The sequence below is a fragment of the Garra rufa genome, chromosome 3 (assembly GCF_049309525.1).
Source record: "Garra rufa chromosome 3, GarRuf1.0, whole genome shotgun sequence".
Lineage (NCBI taxonomy): Eukaryota > Metazoa > Chordata > Actinopteri > Cypriniformes > Cyprinidae > Garra > Garra rufa.
Window position 1 is genome coordinate 2,744,546 of NC_133363.1, and position 24,000 is coordinate 2,768,545.

At 36.5% G+C, this 24,000-nt stretch overlaps 1 protein-coding gene across 1 annotated transcript in view; it reads right to left on the reverse strand.

Moving 5' to 3' along the window:
* LOC141332534 (adhesion G protein-coupled receptor L3-like) overlaps positions 1 to 24,000 on the reverse strand; it is a gene marked incomplete at its 3' end in the record, with an annotated part of 176,426 nt that continues 152,426 nt past the window's right edge. The window contains exons 8-9 of the mRNA XM_073837662.1: positions 6,851 to 7,034; positions 1 to 47 (exon numbers count right to left, since the gene is read on the reverse strand). Coding sequence (XP_073693763.1) covers positions 1 to 47; positions 6,851 to 7,034 — 231 coding nt within the window. The remainder of the gene's footprint in view (positions 48 to 6,850; positions 7,035 to 24,000) is intronic.

Here is a 24,000-nt window from a genome sequence, read left to right on the forward strand (position 1 = left end):
CAGATCAGGAAGATTTCCGTCTGTGCTCATCCTCGCCACCTCCAGCTCTGAACAAAGGAAACATACACACAGAGTTAGGCCAGAATAATAATCTACACAATGCATGACAAGCACACAGTTCTTCTCACAACACTGTGACAGAGTTTGACAAAGTATATGACAGTATAATGAAAGTAAATTGCGAACAGCACCAAAAGCAACAAAAAAATAAGCAACCGAATGTTCGGCAACCGAAATTTTTTTGGCCGAAAATAGCAAAAAAAGCTATCAAATAAGATCAAATAATTGAGAAATTTAAACCATAATTTAATGAAAATCTCGACTGGATTGTTTAGTTCGTCCAAACTCATCTCACTTGTTCTCATAGCAACAGATCCTTAAGGCCAAACTTACTTGGAAACAGGTTTATTTGACTGAATTACAGCTATTTCAGTGGAGGTGATACTTGAAGTCTATCACAGCTGCTGCCCCTGTCTTACAAGAGCACCCTGGTGCTTTCTGTTCACACTACACTCCTTTTTATACCTTTCTCTTTCAGTCAATGCTCCTTCATGACAGTACTTGAACTGAAAGAGGACGTACGTCTTAAGACGCGGCGATGCACGACATTGAGCTCGCGTGGAAGCGCTTGCGTCACATGCTTACGTAGAATCTGGAGTTCAAACGGAGAATGAAACTCCTGCTGCGCTGTTTGCACAAATCAAAGCATCTCGAACTGTCTGAGATTTCAACAGTGATTCAGCGCCGCTCTCTAATCAAAGTATGAATGCACTGACTCACTGCATCACCGCCAGGCCTGGGGCCTGATTTTGGGCATTCACAAACATGCTTTCAGAAGACCTGAAAAGAAGTCAGCCGCAAAATCCCCCAGCATTTACACAAACACTTATCAAACCAAAATTAGCATTGAAAATCCCAAAGGAGACTCGTTCAGCGGCAGGGCCCCGCTTTCCATCGCCGCAGGTATTGGCCACCGACGGGACAAAGGAAAGCGCTGAAAAGCGGTGGGCAGAACCAGATGACTATAGCTTGCAGGAAATACGTTTTCATTCTTCAAGCATCGCCGTGAAAAGCTTAAGTCTGCAAACAGCGGGCCGAGACGCTGTTGTGCCTCCAGAGAAATCAAAAGCTGGTTTAAATAACATGTTAATCGCCCAAAATCTGCTTGCTAGATTATGAGCGTGAGGACAAACACGCTCTCCATCAAAAAGAGAGAAATCTAAATACAACAGCATGCCTCATTTTTATTTTTTTTAAAGCGCATTATATTAAACCGAAGGAGGAGGATAACAACCACTTCAGGGTAAGTTGGCAAAAGATGAGCATCCATTCTCACGCACAAACAGGCTTTTATTTCCCCAAACAACTGTGTCATCAACACTATCATCAGATGGCAACGCCGCTAATCTTCTCTCGATTCCCCACATGGCGCGATGTTGGCGCTCTGCGACGCCTTAAAGGGATAGTCCGCGCGAAAACGATAATGCAAACCCGTGTGACTCACATTCTTCTGTGAAATACAAAAGGAGATGATCTGAGGAGCATTCAGAGGGGTGTTGAGCTTTAAAATGAACAAAAACAGAATAAAACTAGCTTTTGATGATGGTCCAAGTCTTGTGGAGCCATGTGATGGCTTTGTGTGAGCACAAGACCAACATTTAAGATATTAATATAAACATAATGATTTATGTTTGTGTGCATGCAATCAACCCAGGACCATTGGAAATTGCTAATTTCAAAAAAAAAAAAAAAAAAAAAAAAATAATTATATATATATATATATGTGTGTGTGTGTGTGTGTGTATATATATATTTATTATGTTGTGTCTTGCAGTTTCATAGTGAAATGTCTAGTGATTAATGCTTTGTCAAAAAACAACATTTTACGTTGGTAATTGTATGTATCGCAGCTTTTTGGAAATTAAATGTTCGGTAAGTGCTGCTTTAAAGTTATCTAAACCTAACCAATAAGAGTTAACAAAAGCAAACATGTGATAAAAACACAACTATGATATTTTAGCTTCTTTCCACAAGTCTTTGAGCTCTTTTATTGTGACTCGTGTTTCACAGGACTCGTATGTTAGTGCTTTGAATCATCACCGGGTGCGCTATTGAGCAAGTTAACTACATCACAAAAGCCAAATATATGCAGTCGGCTATGTGATGCGAATGTCAAAATGCTTAGTTTACAAATCATGCACTTTGATAAAAGTGTTTTGAGTTCATAACATAGTACTAGTGCAAACAACTATTTGAAAATATGTATTTTAATAATCAATAATCTGCCCCTGTAATCACAATTTGTGTAACTTAATTTTTGATTAGTAATATGCATTTGCTAAGAATTTCAATTTCACAACTTTAAAAAAAAGATTTCCTCAACATTTAGATTTTTTTGCACCCTCAGATTCCAGATTTTCAAATAGTTATAATACTGAAAGCTTATTTATTAAGCTGTACAAACCTCAATAAAAAAAAGACCCTTATTACTAGTTTTGGGGTCCAGGGTCACAAATTTCATTGGTTTTTGCATGTGTCAGATAATTATTTCTTACCTTTCACTACGATCCTCACAAAAGTAGAGCAAACAATGTTTTACAAGAAAATACAATTTCAGTCTTTCTATTTCAAAACTTTGTTTATTCAGTGTCTACACTGCAAAAAAAAGCTTTTCTTACTTAGATTTTTTGTCTTGTTTTCAGCCAAGATATAAAAAAAAAATATAGAAAAAACAAGTCAAAATTGAGTTTTTTTTATTTTTCTTACCCCATTGGCAGATTATTTTGCTTGTTTCAAGCAAAATGAACTTAATTTGACACTTGTCTAGAAAATTGATGTAAGATTTTTTTTTTTTTTTTTTTTTTTGATATTGTATGGGTCAAAATTACGTTTTTCTTTTATGCCAAAAATCATTAGCATATTAAGTAAGGATCATGTTCCATGAAGACATTTTGTAAATTTCCAACTATAAATATATCAAAACTTAATTTTTCATTAGTAATATGCATTGCGAAGAATTGCAGTTTGACAACTTTAAAAGGGATTTTGTCAATATTTAGATTTTTTTGCACCCTCAGATTCCAGATTTTCTAACAGTTGTATCTCAGCTAAATATTGTCATATCCTAACAAACCATACATGGAAAGCTTATTTATTCAGCTGTATAAACCTCAATTAAAAAAAACAAAAAACAAAGACTGGATATTTTGGCTGGAAACAAGACAAAAATCTGAGTAATAAAGCATTTCTGCAGTGTACAGTCGTGGCCAAAAGTTTTGAGAATTACATAAATATTGGAAATTGGAAAAGTTGCTGCTTAAGTTTTTTATAATAGCAATTTGCATATACTCCAGAATGTTATGAAGAGTGATCAGATGAATTGCATAGTCCTTCTTTGCCATGAAAATTAACTTAATCCCGAAAAAAACTTTCCACTGCATTGTTAAGAAGGCTTCAGGGCGTCCAAGAAAGTCCAGCAAGCGCCAGGATGGTCTCCTAAAGAGGATTGAGCTGCGGGATCGGAGTGCCACCAGTGCAGAGCTTGCTCAGGAATGACAGCAGGCAGGTGTGAGCGCATCTGAACACACAGTGAGGCCAAGACTTTTGGAAGATGGCCTGGTGTCAAGAAGGGCAGCAAAGAAGCCACTTCTCTCCAAAAAAAACATCAGGGACAGATTGATCTTCTGCAAAAAGTATGGCGAATGGACTGCTGAGGACTGGAGCAATGTCATATTCTCCGATGAAGCCTCTTTCCGATTGTTTGAGGCATCTGGAAAAAGGCTTGTCCGGAGAAGAAAAGGTGAGCGCTACCATCAGTCCTGTGTCATGCCAACAGTAAAGCATCCTGAGACCATTCATGTGTGGGGTTGCTTCTCATCCAAGGGAGTGGGCTCACTCACAATTTTGCCCAAAAACACGGCCATGAATAAAGAATGGTACCAAAACAGCCTCCAACAGCAACTTCTTCCAACAATCCAACAACAGTTTGGTGAAGAACAATGCATTTTCCAGCACGATGGAGCACCGTGCCATAAGGCAAAAGTGATAACTAAGTGGCTCGGGGACCAAAACGTTGACATTTTGGGTCCATGGCCTGGAAACTCCCCAGATCTTAATCCCATTGAGAACTTGTGGTCAATCCTCAAGAGGCGGGTGGACAAACAAAAACCCACTAATTCTGACAAACTCCAAGAAGTGATTATGAAAGAATGGGTTGCTATCAGTCAGGATTTGGCCCAGAAGTTGATTGAGAGCATGCCCAGTCGAAATGCAGAGGTTCTGAAAAAGAAGGGCCAACACTGCAAATACTGACTCTTTGCATAAATGTCATGTAATTGTCGATAAAAGCCTTTGAAACGTATGAAGTGCTTGTAATTATATTTCAGTACATCACAGAAACAACTGAAACAAAGATCTAAAAGCAGCTGAGCAGCAAACTTTGTGAAAACTAATATTTGTGTCATTCTCAAAACGTTTGGCCACGACTGTATCTTTGTAATTATGTATGAATGTCTTATGGAAAACATCCTTTCCTCCTGTGTTCCACAGAAGAAAGAATTTAGTGTGGGTTTGAAATGACACAAGAGTGTGTAAACTTTTCAATTTGGGCTGATCTATTCCTTTAAGCGATGGCTGTGTTTCGGTTCACTGGTGCCGGTGCCGGACTCAGCGGCCCCACGGGCCAAACAAACCGTATAACGCTGCAAACTAACCCCATCAAACAGGGCCTGAAGGTCTGCTAAAGGTGTCAGAGCCAGCAGATTAATCGCCGAGCTGCACGGAGGATATAAAATAACCCTCGTAAAAAGTTTGTCGGAGGGACTCCCTCCCCCCGCGGAGCCGAGCTCCGGATCCCTTAATATCAGGATAAATCGCATGCCAGACACGATAAATTCTGTTTTATTAATTCCCAAAATGCGAGCATCTCCGCAGAGAGACGGCAGACCTACATACTGGAGTTTCCATGGCAGCCAGTCCGCCTTAAATCCCCGTCTTTAGGAAGGAGAGACGCATCCGCTTTCATCCCAGAGGAACACACACACAATCCCACAACAGCCTGATCTCGGGAATGCTGACATTCACACTCTGATATTCGCAAACAGATGCGAGCGGGACGGAGAATCGTGTTCGTCCTCAAAACGTCTCGTCCGATTCCTGGTAAATGATATTAAATTATCGCTGGGAGCATATGCTCACTCAGCCTTTCGTTTGAAAACGCTTAATTACGCCTCGCAGTGATTGAAATAACACCATTCGCAAACATAAAGGAGTCAAATGCGTGTGCTAATGGTGGCGAGGCGCTGATATGAGGTTATCTGTGATGAAAGCAGGTTTATCGGTGAGTATCAGGGTTCATGGACTCCGCTGATAGCCGGGATCTGACGATTTCTGGCAACACGCTCAGAATCAAAACACGTGGCTTGACGCTTTCTATGGATAAGGCACACTCTGGTGTCACTTTACTTAAAAAAAAAAAAAAAAAAAAAAAAAGGTACAAATCCCTTTTTTTTTTTTTTTTTTTTTTTTGTAACACCCTAATAGTGACAATTTAGAGGATTAAAATATACACTACCGGTCAAAAGTTTGGGGTCAGTAAGAGTTGTAATGTTTTTAAAGAAAGTCTCTTATGCTCATCGGTGCTGCTTTTATTTGATCAAAAATATATTAAAAAAAAAAACTGTAATATTGTGAAATGTTATTACAATATAAAATAACGGTTTCTATTGTAATATACTCTAAAATTTAATTTATTCCTGTGATGCAAAGCTGAATTTTCATCAGCCATTACTTCAGTCTTAAGTGTCACATGATCCTTCAGAAATCATTCTAATATACTGATTTATTATTAGAATGATCTATATTGGATTAAATATTGCAACAGTTGCCCTGCAAAGTATTTATTTATAAATTGTGATATTTTTTCAGGATTCTTTGATGAATAAAAAGCTCAAAAGAACAGCATTTATTCAAAATATAAATATTTTCTAACAATGTAAGTATTTGCTATCACTTTTTATCAATTTAACACACCCTTGGTGAATAAAAGTATTAATTTCTTTCAAAAAAAAAAAAAAAAAAGAAGAAGAAGAAAAATTTACTCACCCCAAACTTTTGGTCTGTACTGTATATTTTTCTGTTTATTAAAGTTTTTACTCTACATTTGTGCAGTTTTCAGTGGGTTAGTGATATTTTTTAAATATATATAAATTAATAAATAAATTTTTTTTAAATGGGTTTTTATACAAAAACTGCTTTTTTTATGTAAAATTCACGTTATAAAAGACCCACATTTTCTAACTTTAATTCATGGGGATAACATGGATAATTTCACATGGTTTAGTGTACAATTTTTGCCCATCTTTTGGAAAATCCAGTTTTAAAAGTTAAAAAAATAATAATAATTTACCAGTAGGTGGCTGCAGAGCTCCACTTTTTGCTATTTGACCACCTGAAAGATATTTTTTCACAAGTTTTTCAGTTGAATTCATATCTACAGTACAGACCAGAATGAGAAGGTGTGTCCAAACTTTTGGTCCAAACTACTGTATTTATATATATATAAATGTATTTATTTATTTATTTATTTTTATTATTTTTTTATTTAAAATTTAATCGACAAAAACAATAACGCAAATATTAAGCACCTCATTTCTGACTCTTCTCTGTGGGAAGAGAAGTCTACAAAACATCCTCTCCAGCAGATGAAGAGATGACGTGTTTGTTGTTTGAGTGTGACATATTGATCTGATCAATCAGCAGAGCGGGACGCTACCGACGGCAAGGTCGTGTGTTTGGACTGATGATGAACACACACTGAATGCACTGTAAGTAAAGCATCTGAGAGACTCACGGATGTTTTCAGTGTTTTCCTGGACGACGTCGGTCTTGAGCAGGTTGTCTGCGAGCACGAAGGCGCCCTGTTCGACGGTGTCCAGCAGCATTGTGGCGGCGCGCAGCTGATCTCCGCTGGAGAGCTCCATCCACGCCGTCCGCGCCTGCGGCTGCAGCAGGTTATTCACCGTCTCCACCATCGCCTGGCCAAACAAAAACAGACTCAACACCTGCAACATCCTCACATTCCAATAGCATTCACAAACACGTCTGTCAGAGCAAAGCTACAAACACAGCAGCGTTTCTGATGAAATGATGGATCATGAGTTCATGCAAAACACTGTAAAAGCCATGGAAAATCACTGGTTGCTTCATTATCATAAAAAATGCATCCAAAAGACTGATCATAACATGACAACATCACAAATGCTATGTAGAAATATATGACAAAATAATCAAGCAAATATTTATGAATGACAATGATCAAGCACATTTTTTGAGAAGTATAACTGACAAAATAATCAATAAAATATTTTTCTTTCTTTTTTTTTTTTTGCTTGAAATAAATGGAAATTATTAATTATTATTAATTTATTTATTTTTATGAGATGCATTGAATTACCAACACACCAAACCATTTTTTTTTAAATAAGAAATTAATGACTATGATCAATCAAATATTATTTCCTGTTTTTTTTTTTTTTACAAGAAAAATGTTTTGTATGGAATTTATAAGAAATATGAATGACAAAATAATCGTTTTTTTTTATGACAGTGATCAAGCTCATTTTATTTTATTTATTATTATTATTATTAAAAAATAGAAATAAACATAAAATGATTACACAATTTTTTATGTCATTTATGAGAATTATAAATGACAAAATGATGAAGCAAATATTTCCCTATTATTATCTCCTTGACATAGCTCAACCTCTGATGGTTAAAATGAAATATAATAAGTTAAAATGAAATAAAAGTATCTGATTTTAATATTTGAGTGAAAAAATAAAATAAAATAAAATAAAATAATAAATTGTTTTTAGTATCTGCTCCTTAAAGTATTTGGAGGGGAAAAACTAAACTAAAATAAAATAAAAGTATCTGATTTTAATATTTGGTTTTGGTTTCTGATTTTTTTCTTTAAATATCTGGCTTCTAAAAGTCTTTGGAGGGGTAAAAATAAAATAAAGTAAAATAAATAAAATAAAATAAAATAAAATAAAATAAAATAAAATAAAATAAAATAAAATAAAATAAAATAAAATAAAATAAAATAAAATAAAATAAAATAAAATAGTTTTTAGTATCTGCTCCTTAAAGTATTTGGAGGGGAAAAACTAAACTAAAATAAAATAAAAGTATCTGATTTTAATATTTGGTTTTGGTTTCTGATTTTTTTCTTTAAATATCTGGCTTCTAAAAGTCTTTGGAGGGGTAAAAATAAAATAAATAAAGTAAAATAAATAAATAAAATAAAATAAAATAAAATAAAATAAAATAAAATAAAATAAAATAAAATAAAATAAAATAAAATAAAATAAAATAAAATAAAATAGTTTTTAGTATCTGCTCCTTAAAGTATTTGGAGGGGAAAAACTAAACTAAAATAAAATAAAAGTATCTGATTTTAATATTTGGTTTTGGTTTCTGATTTTTTTCTTTAAATATCTGGCTTCTAAAAGTCTTTGGAGGGGTAAAAATAAAATAAATAAAGTAAAATAAATAAATAAAATAAAATAAAATAAAATAAAATAAAATAAAATAAAATAAAATAAAATAAAATAAAATAAAATAAAATAAAATAAAATAAAATAAATAAAATAAAATAGTTTTTAGTATCTGCTCCTTAAAGTATTTGGAGGGGAAAAACTAAACTAAAATAAAATAAAAGTATCTGATTTTAATATTTGGTTTTGGTTTCTGATTTTTTTCTTTAAATATCTGGCTTCTAAAAGTCTTTGGAGGGGTAAAAATAAAATAAATAAAGTAAAATAAATAAATAAAATAAAATAAAATAAAATAAAATAAAATAAAATAAAATAAAATAAAATAAAATAAAATAGTTTTTAGTATCTGCTTCTTAAAGTATTTGGAGGGGGAAAAATAAAATAAAATAGTATCAGATCCTAGTTTGTGCATTTTCTTGGAAAGTGCCATCCATGTACTATAAACCAAGAGAAAAAAGATCAATACAGAAAAGAAAAACACAGATGCCACATCTATCAAATGTGTGCGAACACACGCTTAGTGAATGAGACCCAATGACCGGAAAAGTCATAAAAATTCATTGGTCAAAAGATGTGAATCTTCATTACCACAAAACCTCGTCCAAAACACTGGTAATAACATGACAGATGGTACGAAACACACACAGAAAGAGTCATTTAACACCTGGCTCTGGATTTCTGCGAAGCCGGATATGAAGTTGTTGAAATCAGCAAGCAGCGCGACACTTGATCGACGGCGGCCTGATTTTGGTAAGAAGCGGTGGACGCTCAGAAACAGAGATCTGCTACAGCTGCGGCCCATCGTTCAGCCTTTTAATAATGTTTAACCTCCATCATCAAAACCTCATCACTCCACTCTACAGCAGCACCCACAATTAAACATTTAGAACGCTATGGGCCAAAAACGCCACAGGAATGCTAATCAGACCAAGCTGAACCATCTAATAACGACAGAAACTTGAGTTACACTCAAACACGACGAAGAAGAAGAAGAAACCGGTGGCTCTCCAAGAAGATGAGAAGATGCTGTGGCTAAAAGGAGTTTAAAGACGAAAGCGAATGCACTTGAGACAAACGTTCTTTACTGGACGAGCGGACCTGTGTAACTGCGCAAGGACAGCGGCGACCTGCAGATCTTGATCAATAGAGAATGAAAGAGAATCCAGAAGATAAACTTACAGGCAGAGCAGAAGGTGAATGGAGGCTTTGTGCTGGATTGATTGTGCATTTGTGTGTTTATGTCGGCGCTCACACGTGAAAGAACAGAAAACTGACATTTAATCATCTTTTTTTCCACTGTAGAGTTTTCTTTCCTCACACACAAGATGTTTTGAAGAAGCTTTATGCTTACATTTAAGTCTTTATTCACTGAAAATCTGCAGCTGTCAAATTTCATTCAAGGTTATGCATTTTTGAACATGCCTTGTTGCAACAGATGACCGAAAATATGAGAACAAATTAATGTTGGCATGATGCCAAAGGTCAGTACCAAACAGCAGCAACTACTGAAACCCAGTATTTGAATAAATTTAAATTAAATTAAATTAAAACATGATTTTTAGTATCTGACTTTTAATATGGTTTTATTATAAACAATATAATATAAACAAATCAAAATAAAAATTTATAAAATAAAATAAAAATAAGTTTTTAAAAGCAGATTTTAATATCTGGCTTCTTAAAGTATTTGGAGGGAAAAAATAAAATAAAATAAAATAAAATAAAATAAAATAAAATAAAATAAAATAAAATAAAATAGTGTGAACCCTGCATAGTTTGGGCCATAAAAATATTCTATTGTTTGTATATATTTATTTTGTATCCATGCTATGTCTGTTTCTTTTTACATGTACATACGTGTTCAATTCAAGTTACTTTATTGTATGTTTAGTATAAGTTTGCACTGAGGTTCAGCTGCATTTTATAAATACTGGTGACAGTTGAGAGAGTTACCGTTACCGTGACAACTGCGGCGCATCTTTAGACAACAAAGAGGACCGCTTGGGCAACCACTAACTCTTGTCTCTGTCTCTTTCATTTGCAATTTAAGGTTAGTTAAATTTATTAAAATTGATACTAAACTTTAATTCACATGCTTTAATGTTTAAATAATTTGTTACAGTTGATTATTTTTGTAATTGTGTAATTCAAAGATACTTGTGTAAGAGGAAATTTCAAACATGTATCATTTAACTGAGTTGTGTACTATACTTACCTGAAATACTTACCAATTTGTTATGAGTATGTCCAGATGTGTATAAGGAGGTTATTTATTTATTTATTTACTGTGATTTAAGTATTTTTATGTATTATTACCGTGTAACAAAGTATCAGTACAATGTGTATTAGAGACAACAAAGAGGACCGCTTGGGCAACCACTAACTCTTGTCTCTGTCTCTTTCATTTGCAATTTAAGAGAGTACTACAAATTTTGGAGGCACCGCTGGGATGTGTATAGGGTGGTTCATCTTCTTGACCAGCAGAGCCCCATCCTGTAACATTCATACTTACCTACAAGACAAGCAGCTGAGTGAAGTGGTTTTACGAAACTGATTGAGCAGTGCACGCACTTGAGGTACAGTGACTACAAGAGGCTGCAAAGTCAAGTCAGTGAGTAAACGTCCACTTTCATCATACTGTCAAGCCACTGCAGATAAAGATGGATACACTTCAGAGCCTTCAGGAAGAAATAGGTGAAAGACTGTGTACATTAACTCGAGGAAAGCTCATAGAACTCTGCCAGATCTTAAACATTTCTGCAGAGAACATTGGAAACACAACTCGCCTGACTTTAGTAAATCTTCTCAGTAATCATCTACTAAGAAAAGAACTAGAAGAGCTAGAGGATGGAGGCATGGCTGAGCTCCTCAGCATTAATGATAAGTTAAGCAATCTGATGATGACCAATATTAATGGAACTGAGCTAAGAACAGAGTTAAGACCACCGGAAAGAGAAGTAAGAACAGATCAAAGACCATTTCGACAACTTGAAAATATGAATGAGTCTGCTATGTACTTAAGTCCTACCATCTCACAGAGTACAACAACGCAACAAGTAGCAATTGATCATACACTGGTTAGTGCTCCTCCCCTATTACAGAGACAAATCGCACCAGCCGTGTGGCACAAAGACTTCAAAATTTCAGGCCTCATTGGTGAGCCAGGCCAGAAGGACAGATTGTCATTTTCAAGTCTTGCACGCCAAATAGAGAGTGGGTTAAATAAAGGCTATCTAGAACAAGATATCATTGATTCAGTCATCAGAGCAATCACTCCAGGGCTCCAGTTGCGTAGTTATCTTGAAGGCAAAGCAGACCTCACTCTTCCAACATTACGAAGAATCCTCCGTTCTCACTATCAAGAGAAAAATGCAACAGAACTATACAAACAGCTCACAGCAGAGGCCCAGCGTGCTAAAGAAACACCACAAAGTTTTCTCATTCGTGTTCTTGATCTGAGACAGAAAATTCTGTTCGCTTCACAAGAAGATGAGTCTGGCCTAAAATATGATCCAGCTTTAGTCCAAAACATGTTCCTTCATACTGTGCTAACTGGCCTACAGAATGATCGTATTCAGAGTGACCTCCAGCCATTCCTGTCTGACCCCACAATTTCAGATGAAGTGCTGTTGGAGAGATTAAATGTTGCTTGCTCCCATGAGACAGAGAGACAAAACAAACGGAAGTCCGAACGCAGTGCTGCTGTACATGTCACGCAGTTAAATGAACCAAAACACCAAATAAAACAGACAAAAGTTGACCTGATGTCGCAACTGCAAAGCTTAAGCAATGAAATAATGCAAATTAAAGAGACAATTCAACAGCCCTCACCTGCTTCTCAGTGTTTTGCAGTCAGTAACAAGTCTCCGGCGACAATAGCAACTCATCAGCCACTGCAAGATTTCTCGCAAAGTTATCAGCCAGTAGCAGAGTGGAATAAAGAGCTGCCAAACCAAACATGGGGAGTAAGTCATAACACCTTTGAACAACATCACTATCCACTGCAGCCCCACCATCCTAAATCACAACAGAATGCAGTTTTGCAACAACAGTATATGGTATCACAGCCTTACAGTTTGCAACCATGTTTAATGCCAATACAGCAGCCCCTGCAACATACAGCATCAACACAGCATGCACCTCAGCCATCACGATATGCTGTTCCCTCACAGCTTCGTCCACCACAGTTGAATACAGCCCCTCAACAATATACACCACCACGACAGTACCCTCAGCAGTTTCGGCAGCCACGTCCCCCAAGGACAAGACAGTGCTTCCATTGCCAGAAAAGGGGACCAGAGGAATTATGCACCCATTGTTTTTGTTGTGGTAGCAGTGAGCACTTTTCAGCAGGCTGCAGAACCAGAGGTGCAAGATTTCAAAGTAGAACACCTTTAAACGGAAATGGGTTGCCTCCACGGGACAGGGAGTGACCCGAACTGCAAAAACGTCCCACCAACGTCCAAAACAACACTTTGAAAATGAAGAAAAAGAGTTTGAACTGTCTCCACTTGATAACATTCTATCTGCTTCATGTCAAGTTAATAAATACTCACCCGTCACTTCTCTCATTGGCAAACAATGTCTGGTAACCTGCTACTTACAAGGACACAAAACTGAGGCATTATGGGACACAGGATCCCAAGTATGTATTGTAGATGAACGATGGAGAAACAAGTACATACCTGAAGTGAAACTGAAGGACATCTCTGAGGCAACAGAAGCTACAGGTGGCCTACAGCTTGTTGCGGCTAATGGGACCAGTATGCCTTATGTTGGATGGGTAGAGATTACTTTCAAATTGGCTTCCCCTGTTGATGGCGTAAAAGAGTTAGTTATTCCTGTCCTTGTCTTAAAAGACCAAAGGTTATCCAAACCAATAATCGGCTACAATGTGATCGAACAAGTGATGAGACAGAGTGAAGCAAGTGAAAACAGTGAAGTGAGTAAAGGACGTCTGCACAAGATTGTCAAGTATGCCTTCCCTGGCATGAAGAAAAATAAAATACAGACCTTCATTAATCTTGTGACTACTGAGAATCCTAGTGAATATTTGGTGAAGACAATGAAAGACACAGTGAATATACCAAAACGTTCAATAATGCAGGTACAATGTCAAGTTAAAGTGCCATACATGAAGCACGACACTGTTTTCTTGTTTGAACCACACTTAAATCCACACTGTCCAGATGGTCTGGAACCTCTGGAAACCCTACTAACTCTCAAGAAAGGAAGTCGTCCAGTGGTCAAGATCAGTGTACAGAATGTCACAGACCATGAGATAAGGCTTGTAGGAAAAACTGAGCTTGGGACAATACAATCAATAAAATCTGTACTACCAGCTGCAGCATCACATTGTACAACAACAGCCATGATCAGTGAGATTCAGAATACCACAGATTCTAAAGAAAGTAACAGTGAAGAATTGTGGGACCCACCTGTTGATGTAAGCCACTTACCTATGCACCAGCGAAGCAAAATAAAACAGTTACTACGAGAAGAGTGCCATTCATTTTCGAGGTCAGATGACGATATTGGGTGCATCAAAGGTCTCCAGCTAAGTATTTCTCTGACTGACGATACTCCTGTTGTCCGTATGTACACTTCAGTCCCCAAGCCACTGTATCAGGAAATGAAGGACTACCTGCATGACTTGATTGCCCAGGGCTGGATTGAGAAAACCCATTCCCCTTACTCTTCACCAATCGTGTGTGTTCGTAAGAAAGATGGCAGCCTTAGGTTGTGCATTGACTATAGAGACCTCAATAGGAAGACACTACCTGATCGCCAGCCTATCCCGAGAGTACAAGACATTCTGGACAGTTTAGGTGGTAATGCCTGGTTTTCAGTATTAGATCAGGGCAAAGCTTACCATCAGGGTTTTATGTCCCCAGACAGCAGACACTTGACCGCATTCGGTACACCATGGGGCTTATATGAGTGGGTTCGTATCCCCTTCGGCCTCATGAACGCGCCTGCATCATTTCAGCATTTCATGGAGGAGTGCTTAGAAGGACTAAGAGATGAAATTTGTGTGCCCTACTTAGATGACATCCTGGTTTTCACGAAAACATTTGATGGACATCTTGAAGCAATAAAAAAAGTGTTGCAACGTCTACAAGCCCATGGAGTAAAGCTGAAGCCACGAAAGTGTGAGATGTTCAAGAATGAGGTTCGCTACTTAGGCCGCATTGTTTCTGCAGAAGGCAGTAAAATGGACCCTGAAGACACTGTCGCTGTAACAGCACTTAAAGAGAAGAGACCAAACACTGTGGGAGATCTACGGAAAATTCTCGGTCTACTAAGTTATTATCGCCAGTACATCAAAGACTTCTCAAGTATTGCTAAGCCCCTTTACGACCTTCTGAAGGGCAATGAGAAAACTGAGAGCACAAAGAAAGGAAACTGCAGAGTAGTAACCAACAGAAAAAGTCACATGGTGCCATCCAGTAAGCTGATTGAATGGACAGAGTATCACCAAGAAACACTGTCAAAGCTGATTGACTGTCTCGTTCAACCTCCAATATTGGGGTTCCCAGACTTTTCCAAACCATTTGTACTTCACACAGATGCGTCCAACCAAGGCCTGGGTGCTGTCCTGTATCAGAACCAGAACGGGAAGCTGAGAGTGATAGCATATGGTTCAAGAACATTGACCAATGCAGAGAGAAACTACCACCTGCACAGTGGAAAGCTGGAGTTCCTAGCCCTCAAATGGGCTATAACAGAAAAGTTTAGAGACTACCTATATTATGCACCTACCTTCACCGTGTACAGTGATAACAATCCCCTCACTTATGTGTTGTCCTCTGCAAAGTTAAATGCCACTGGATGCAGATGGGTCGCTGAACTTGCAGACTTCCATTTCACCATTCGTTATCGCCCAGGTAAAGAGAATGTGGATGCTGATTCACTGTCCAGAATGCCAGTTGATATAGAGACAGCAATGAGAGAATTTACAGAGGAGCTTTCATCAGAGTGTGTGGGAGCCACAATACAAGCTGTGGAGGTCCAGCACGACCCAGATCCACCCCTTACTTTAATCAGTCAGTGTGCACCAGCATGCATGGAGATTGGCGACAAACCCTGCAAATCATTATCAAAAGAGGAGATTCAGCAAGCACAAAGAGATGACAAGAATGTCAAAGAAATCATAGACTACTTGCAGTCAGAAACAAGACCGTCTTCAAAACAGTGTCGGTCAGCCAATCCTACAGTTAGAGGTCTAATGCGTGAGTGGGACAAACTGGTGTTGGATGAATATGGCATACTGCACCGCAAAACATCACAACGAATGCAGCTAGTGTTGCCTGCCCAGTTTAAGAGTATTGTCTTGAGGGAATTGCATGATGAAATGGGTCATCAAGGCCTTGACCGCACAACCAGCCTCATTAGAGATCGATTTTTCTGGCCCTTCATGCAAAAGGATATTGAGCACTATGTCCTGAGAACCTGTTCATGCATAAAACAGAAAAAACCATGCAGAGAGACACGGGCACCTCTCAAAAGCATTAAGACAACACATCCATTTGAGTTAGTATCCATCGACTTCCTTCATTTGGACAAGTGCAAAGGAGGTTATGAGTATATCCTTGTGATTGTTGACCATTTCACTCGATTTGTGCAGGCATATGCTACAACTTCAAAATCTGGAAAAACTGTAGCAGACCGGTTGTTCAATGATTTTGCCCTAAGGTTTGGGTTCCCCTCACGAATTCACCATGACCAAGGCAGGGAATTCGAAAATCAACTCTTCGACCAGCTCCAAAAATACAGTGATATTACTGCCTCTAGGACGACCCCATACCACCCACAGGGAAATGGACAAGTAGAGAGATTCAATCGGACCATTCTGCAAATGCTCAAAACTCTCACAGAAAAACAGAAATTGAATTGGAAAGAGGCATTGAATAAGCTAGTGTTTGCCTACAATTGCACTAAAAGCGAAGTGACTGGATTCTCACCTTTCTACCTCATGTACGGCCGCTCTCCAAGGCTTCCAGTTGATGCATTGTTTGATCTCAATCCAGACAAGGGATCCATCGACCACAGTGAATATGTGGAGAGGTGGACAAAGGGTATGCAAGAGGCTTATGAGATCGCCAGTGAGCATGCAAAGAAGTGTATTGAGAGAAACAAAAGAAATTATGACCAAAAAGTTAGATGCACTAATCTATACCCTGGCAGCAGAGTTCTGGTGAGAAACCTAGCTCAAAAAGGGGGCCCAGGAAAACTAAGAAATTTCTGGGAGGATGAAGTCCACATTGTCATCCGCCAGGCTGCTGAAGATACTCCAATCTATGAAGTGAAACCAGAGCAGGGCAAAGGCCGATCAAGAGTGTTGCATCGTAATCACCTTCTCCCCTGTGATCACTTACCTCAGGTTACCACATCAACTCAAAATGCCACACCAAAGCAAAAACATCAACAGAAAAGCACAGCTTTACCTGCAGGGAGAAGCGAGGAATATGAGCCAGAGAATGACAGTGAAAGTGATGATGAGTACTATGTGCAAGTTGAACCCTATCAGTTTAGAACACAGCCAAACAGTCAGGTGCAAAATAAAACCACACAACGCCTGTTACCTCCTGGTGAGAAATCATCAGCAAAGTTAGAACGAACGGTTGAGTTGTCAGTGTTGCCACACCAAGCTGAACGGAAACAAGATGAAATAGAACATGTTGATTTACCTGTTGAAGAAAGACACTTACCTGTTGAGGAACAACACTTACCTGCTGAGGAACACTGCTTACCTGAACAAAACTTACCTGTTGAAGAACAAAGTTTAAAAGAACGGCACTCACCTAGACAACACTTACCTGTTGAAGAACATCACTTACCTGCATGGAGGAATCCTGTAACGGAACCATCTAGAGTCCGACAACGAGGACCACCAAAGAGGTTCACATATGAAAAATTTGGAAATCCTACATGCCACAGTGTACAGAATGCAAGAAATGACTTTAACCCACACCCCATACACACATGGACACCAAATATGAATTCTTGGGTGCCAATGCCGATCCATTATTCTCAGCCCTCACTTATCTATTATCCAGCCATTTAAAGAATCTCAATGAACTTTCACTTGACCAGGTCTCAGATGGCACCGCAGAACTCTACTGACAAACTGCCATCATATTGACACTAACTGCCTTGACTGATTGCAAATAACTGTTGCCAGCTAAGGGACTGTGACACTTAATGAACTGTTGTTGGGCCGAAAAGAAAATATGGACTGTTTAAAGGCCTAGACAGATAAAATGGACTCTGCACGTTGAAAATATGGACTGTTAAAAGGCCCAGATAAATTAAATGGACTGAACATTTTGAAACGTTCCTTGGAGAACCTGAGAATGGCCTGAATCTGAGAACTTTCTGCACTTGAACTTGATTGTTTCCTGTATGGACTTCATTCTTAATGAACATTCCTTAGTGCCTTGATTCTGGGACTGTTTAGGGCACTAGCTCATTGAACTTGAATTCAGAAAGTTGATTATCAGCCTACAAGGACTGTCTGTGAAACAGGAACATGATATGTGATTATTAAATGTATGAATGTAAAAAAAAAAAAAAGGGAAAATGTATTGAAAACATCACATGTGACCTGGTACTTTTACATGAGTGTGAAGTGAAATATATCGAAGTTTATGACTTTGAGAATACTGATGTCGGGACGACATCTTATTTGGTTGGAGAGAGTGTGAACCCTGCATAGTTTGGGCCATAAAAATATTCTATTGTTTGTATATATTTATTTTGTATCCATGCTATGTCTGTTTCTTTTTACATGTACATACGTGTTCAATTCAAGTTACTTTATTGTATGTTTAGTATAAGTTTGCACTGAGGTTCAGCTGCATTTTATAAATACTGGTGACAGTTGAGAGAGTTACCGTTACCGTGACAACTGCGGCGCATCTTTAGACAACAAAGAGGACCGCTTGGGCAACCACTAACTCTTGTCTCTGTCTCTTTCATTTGCAATTTAAGGTTAGTTAAATTTATTAAAATTGATACTAAACTTTAATTCACATGCTTTAATGTTTAAATAATTTGTTACAGTTGATTATTTTTGTAATTGTGTAATTCAAAGATACTTGTGTAAGAGGAAATTTCAAACATGTATCATTTAACTGAGTTGTGTACTATACTTACCTGAAATACTTACCAATTTGTTATGAGTATGTCCAGATGTGTATAAGGAGGTTATTTATTTATTTATTTACTGTGATTTAAGTATTTTTATGTATTATTACCGTGTAACAAAGTATCAGTACAATGTGTATTAGAGACAACAAAGAGGACCGCTTGGGCAACCACTAACTCTTGTCTCTGTCTCTTTCATTTGCAATTTAAGAGAGTACTACAATAGTTTTTAAAATCTGATTTTATATCTGGCTTCAGAAAGTATTTGGAGGGGAAAAATCTAATAAAATAAAATAAATTAAAATAACAGTTTTTAGTATCTGGCTTTAACATCTGGCTTCTGAAAGTATTTGGAGGGGAAAAAAATAAAAAAATAAAATAAAATAAAGTTTTTAGTATCTGATTTTAATATGTAGCTTCTTAAAGTATCTGTAGGGGACAAAATAAAATAAAATAATAAAATAAAATAAAATAAAATAAAATAAAATAAAATAAAATAAAATAAAATAAAATAAAATAAAATAAAATAAAATAAAATAAAATAAAATAAAATAAAATACTTTTTTAAAATCTGGTTTTAATATCTGGCTTCTAAAAGTATTTGGAGGGAAAAATAAAATAAAATAAAATAAAATAAAATAATAAAATAAAATAAAATAAAATAAAATAAAATAAAATAAAATAAAATAAAATAAAATAAAATAAAATAAAATAATAAAATAAAATAAAATAAAATAGTTTTTGGTTTTCGATTTTAATATTTGGCCTCTGAAAGTATTTGGAGGGGAAATAATAATAATAATAATAATAATAATAATAATAATAATAATAATAATAATAATAATAAGAAATAAATAAATAAAATTAAATAAAACAAATAGTTTTTAGTATCTGATTTTAATATCTGAAATGAAATGAAATGAAATGAAACAGTTTTTGATTTTAATATCTGACTTCTGTATTTTGAGGAGAAAAATAAAATAAAATAAAATAAAATATTACTTATTTTAATAAATTGTGTTATATTAATTATATTACATTATATTATATTATAGTACATTACATTATTTTTTTAAACTGTTTTTTTTTTCAAGTCATATTTAAGTTACATTTCTAGTTCTAAATACACATTTAAATAAGATTTCATACTTTTAATGACAAAGTACAACTTTGAGTAATTTGAAGCGCTGCTCGCTTGAACTAATCTCACATTAAATGGTGAGTTTTGGGGGTTTGGAGGAGTTTGAAGCACACACACACACACACACACACACACACACACACACACACACACACACCTTAGTTATTAGTGCTCTAATCCAGTGGTTCTCAATCCTGGTCCTGGGGGACCCCTGCTCTGCTCATTTTGCATGTTTCCCTTATTTAACACCTGATTGAGATCATCAGCTCATGAGGAGAGAGATCCATGAACTGAACTAATCAGCTGATGATCTCAGTCAGGTGTGTTAAATAAGGGAGACATGCAAAAGGTGCAGAGCAGGGGTCCCCCAGGACCAGGATTGAGAACCACTGCTCTAATCTACTGTTTCTCTGCGGGTATGAACTCTGAAAATGTCCCGTTCTGTTCCATCCACACACCGGCGCTGATCTCTGTAATCCGTGGCAGTGCTGAACCAGTTTAGGCCGAACCGAACCGGTCTGTTTGTCGGCTTACACAGGTTCGATCCTTCCCGCAAACGGCTTTAGCACCTGACCTCAGATCCGCACAAAGCCCAGCAGGAATGCCAGCAGATTAAACACTGATCCCGGGTCAGGCTGTCTGAGCTCAGAGACACGCAATCGGGCCAAACGCTCGCCTGTTCGCTCCAGCCAATGAATCACGCCATGCATATTCACACAGAAAACATTTGGTGCTGATTGCACTTTCACCATTAATTTAAACGACTCGTTTTCGAGAGCTCAATGCAGATGAGATGAATACATAGGGATTGCAGGACATTTGTGATGCAGATGAGCCGTTTAAAGGATTCGGGAGGTAAACGTATTAGCAGAACATTAGAAACAAATGTAAAATTGAGAGCTTCATCCAACAACACGCATGCGAGACCATTTAATAGATTTGTCTGCTTTATGAGCTGCCAAACTAAACAACAATGAATAACGAAAGCAAAAGGAGAGATCAAACTTGCCTTATGCGGATCATCAAGACCTAATTCACCCCAACAGAAAATTTAAATAAATACATACAATTGTAATAATAATAATAATAATAATAATAATAATAATAATAATAATAATAATAATAATAATAATACATGTATTAATATTATTATTATTATATTACAAAATAACAAAATAACATTTCTAATTATTATTATTATTATTATTATTACAAAATAACAAAAAATAAATAATCAAGACAACACAAACAACAAATATAAAAAACATATTATTATTGTTGAGAAGTATTTAATCTGTATAGAAATGTTTATTCATGTCTAATAATAATAATAATAATAATAATTATTATTATTATTATTATTATTATTATTATTATTATTATTATACAATTATATTTTATAATTTTTTTTAATTGATGGGACTGACTAGAAATAAATATATATTATATATTTATTTCTAGTCAGTCCCATCAATTAAAAAAGTAACAGCACATTTCTACTCAACTCATTAATTATTATTATTAATATTATTAAGCGGCATTTCTTTTGAAAAGAAATATAATTTCTATGAGCTGTAAATAAAATAAAATAACACAGAATACAATATCGTACCTCATTTATAAAAATATAAATTTTCATATAATTAAATATAATTTTAATTTATTGCTAGTCAGTCCGATCACTTAGGTAATGGCACATTTCAACTCACATATTATTATTATTTCTACTACTATTATTGAGCAGCATTTAAACCAAACAGAAATGTCTTACATATAACAGCATACATATAAGTCAGTTCCTGTGATTGTAAGGTGGAAAGGTTCTTGAGTGTCATGAAAATAATGTGACAAGTCCCAAAAATAGTCTATATATAAGGTCTTCTTTTGTTCTTTCTGTCATTTCCAGACAATTCTTTTGACAGCTTCACCCTCACATGTTGAGCAGCACAAGTGTTCGACTTACAAGATCAAGATCATCATCCTCATTATCATCATCATCATCTCACACAGCAACAGAGAAGAAGAAGAAACCATAAGCTCCAACAACTCCTGAATCTGTTTCACATTCTGCTGTCACTCGTCTAGATGCTCAGTCTTATACATACGAATGACTTCCAGACTGCATTACAACTCTCTCTCTATGTGTGCGTGTGTGTGTGTGTGTGTGTGTGTGTGCGTGCGTGCGTGCGTGTGTGTGTGTGTGTGTGTGTGTTGCTGATCAATATGAGTTATTAAAGGCAGAAAACTCATATTGTGTTTTTAATACAAGTTCTAATTTTAAAACACATATTGCATGCGGCTTTCATGCTGTGCATATAGACACCAGCTCCACTCATATTGCACTTTCACATTGACAGCATATTGTGTTTTAATTAGGGCCGGGACTCGATTAAAAAATTTAATCTAATTAATTAGAGGCTTTGTAATTAATTAATCGAAATTAATCGCATTTTAATCGCATGTAAATATTTGACCTGAGAACAGTGAGAATTAAGAATTTTACATGGATTTTTAGTATACCATTGAATAATGACTGAATACATAAGCTTAAGCAACAAAATATTGCTTATTTTTGTTCAACCAAGTCCACCAGACCAGTACAATATTGCCATTAAATGTAGCAAGAGGCACGTTCTTTAACGAGTCTTTCATTCCGAGAACTCTGCTCTTGTGTTTGCTTAATTATGCATTTAAACGTTAATGACCAAACCTATCATTATAAAAGTTGCTGCACATGGAATATAATGCGGATAACATTTAAAAAATAGTTTTTATCAGGTTACACACTGATTATTTATCACTCAAACCCCTTTCTCTACCTGTCCGTTGGTCGCGTATATCCTCCATGTTTGTAGTTTTTTAACACTTTTTATGCGTGTTTGTAGTTCTAATCGAAACCTCGTTCACGGCGAAGTGTGTTGTGGGCAATATTAGCAGTTAAGAGTGTGCATTGATCGTTAAGTAGTAGACCATCCGGGAATCTTTGGAATACTTTTTAAACATACTACGATTTGGGACATACAATACTATTTAGGACGGACGTCTTTGGCTTGTCTGAACGCTAGTTTGTGCTCCAGTATCGGTCTTTGTCAGGTGACGTAACACTCGCGTGAACCGAAGTGCATTATGGGTGCAACCGCCATTTGTAAGGTATCAAAATAGAGTTGTCTTATTACGCTTTCATTTAATGGTTAATATGGTGCGTTCTTGCTGTGTAAAAGGATGTAATAGTAAGTCGCATAATAGAAAAGGTCAAAAACTTAATCACCAGGACAGATATTTTAAGTTTCCCACTTGGAAAAAAGGCAATGGAGAGCATGTTGCTAAAATAACGAAAAGGCGTCGGATTGCCTGGGTTGCAGCGATCAGACGCAAAAACTCACACACTCACTGTCTTTATCATACATACAGAAACTTATTCATAAACAATATCTCTCTCATACACGCATAAATGCATGCTTTCACTTTCACTCTTTCTATGTCATACACACACATTCTCTGTCATACACGCAGACACACACATGCTCGCTCACACACACACACACACACACACACACACATTCTCTGTCATACACGCAGACACACACATGCTCACACACACACACACACACACACACACACACATTCTCTGTCATACACGCAGACACACACATGCTCACACACACACACACACACACACACACACACATTCTCTGTCATACACGCAGACACACACATGCTCACACCCTTCGTATGGGTCAACATGGTGAATGGACGCTAGTTTATTTAAATAACGCTCCCTGGCATCTTTGTTAAGTTTATCTCGGTATGGGATACACTCGGATTTCTTACGCTTGTCCAGCTTCACTTTTATAGCAGCTAAAATTTATCGGAACAAATGTCTTGAAATCACTGAACTATTCTCTATAATAGCGATACCTTCAAAATGGCGCCTATGTGACGTCACACACAACAAAGTCACGTGACTGACAAAGACCGATAATCGGTCCGCCTAATCTCATCCAGTGAGAAACGTTCCGCGGTGCAAAACTTTGATTAAAATGCGTTAAAAAATTTAACGCGTTATTTTTGTGTAATTAATTAATCTAAATTAACGCGTTAAAGTCCCGGCCCTAGTTTTAATACATGCTCTCAATGTTATCCTGCTTT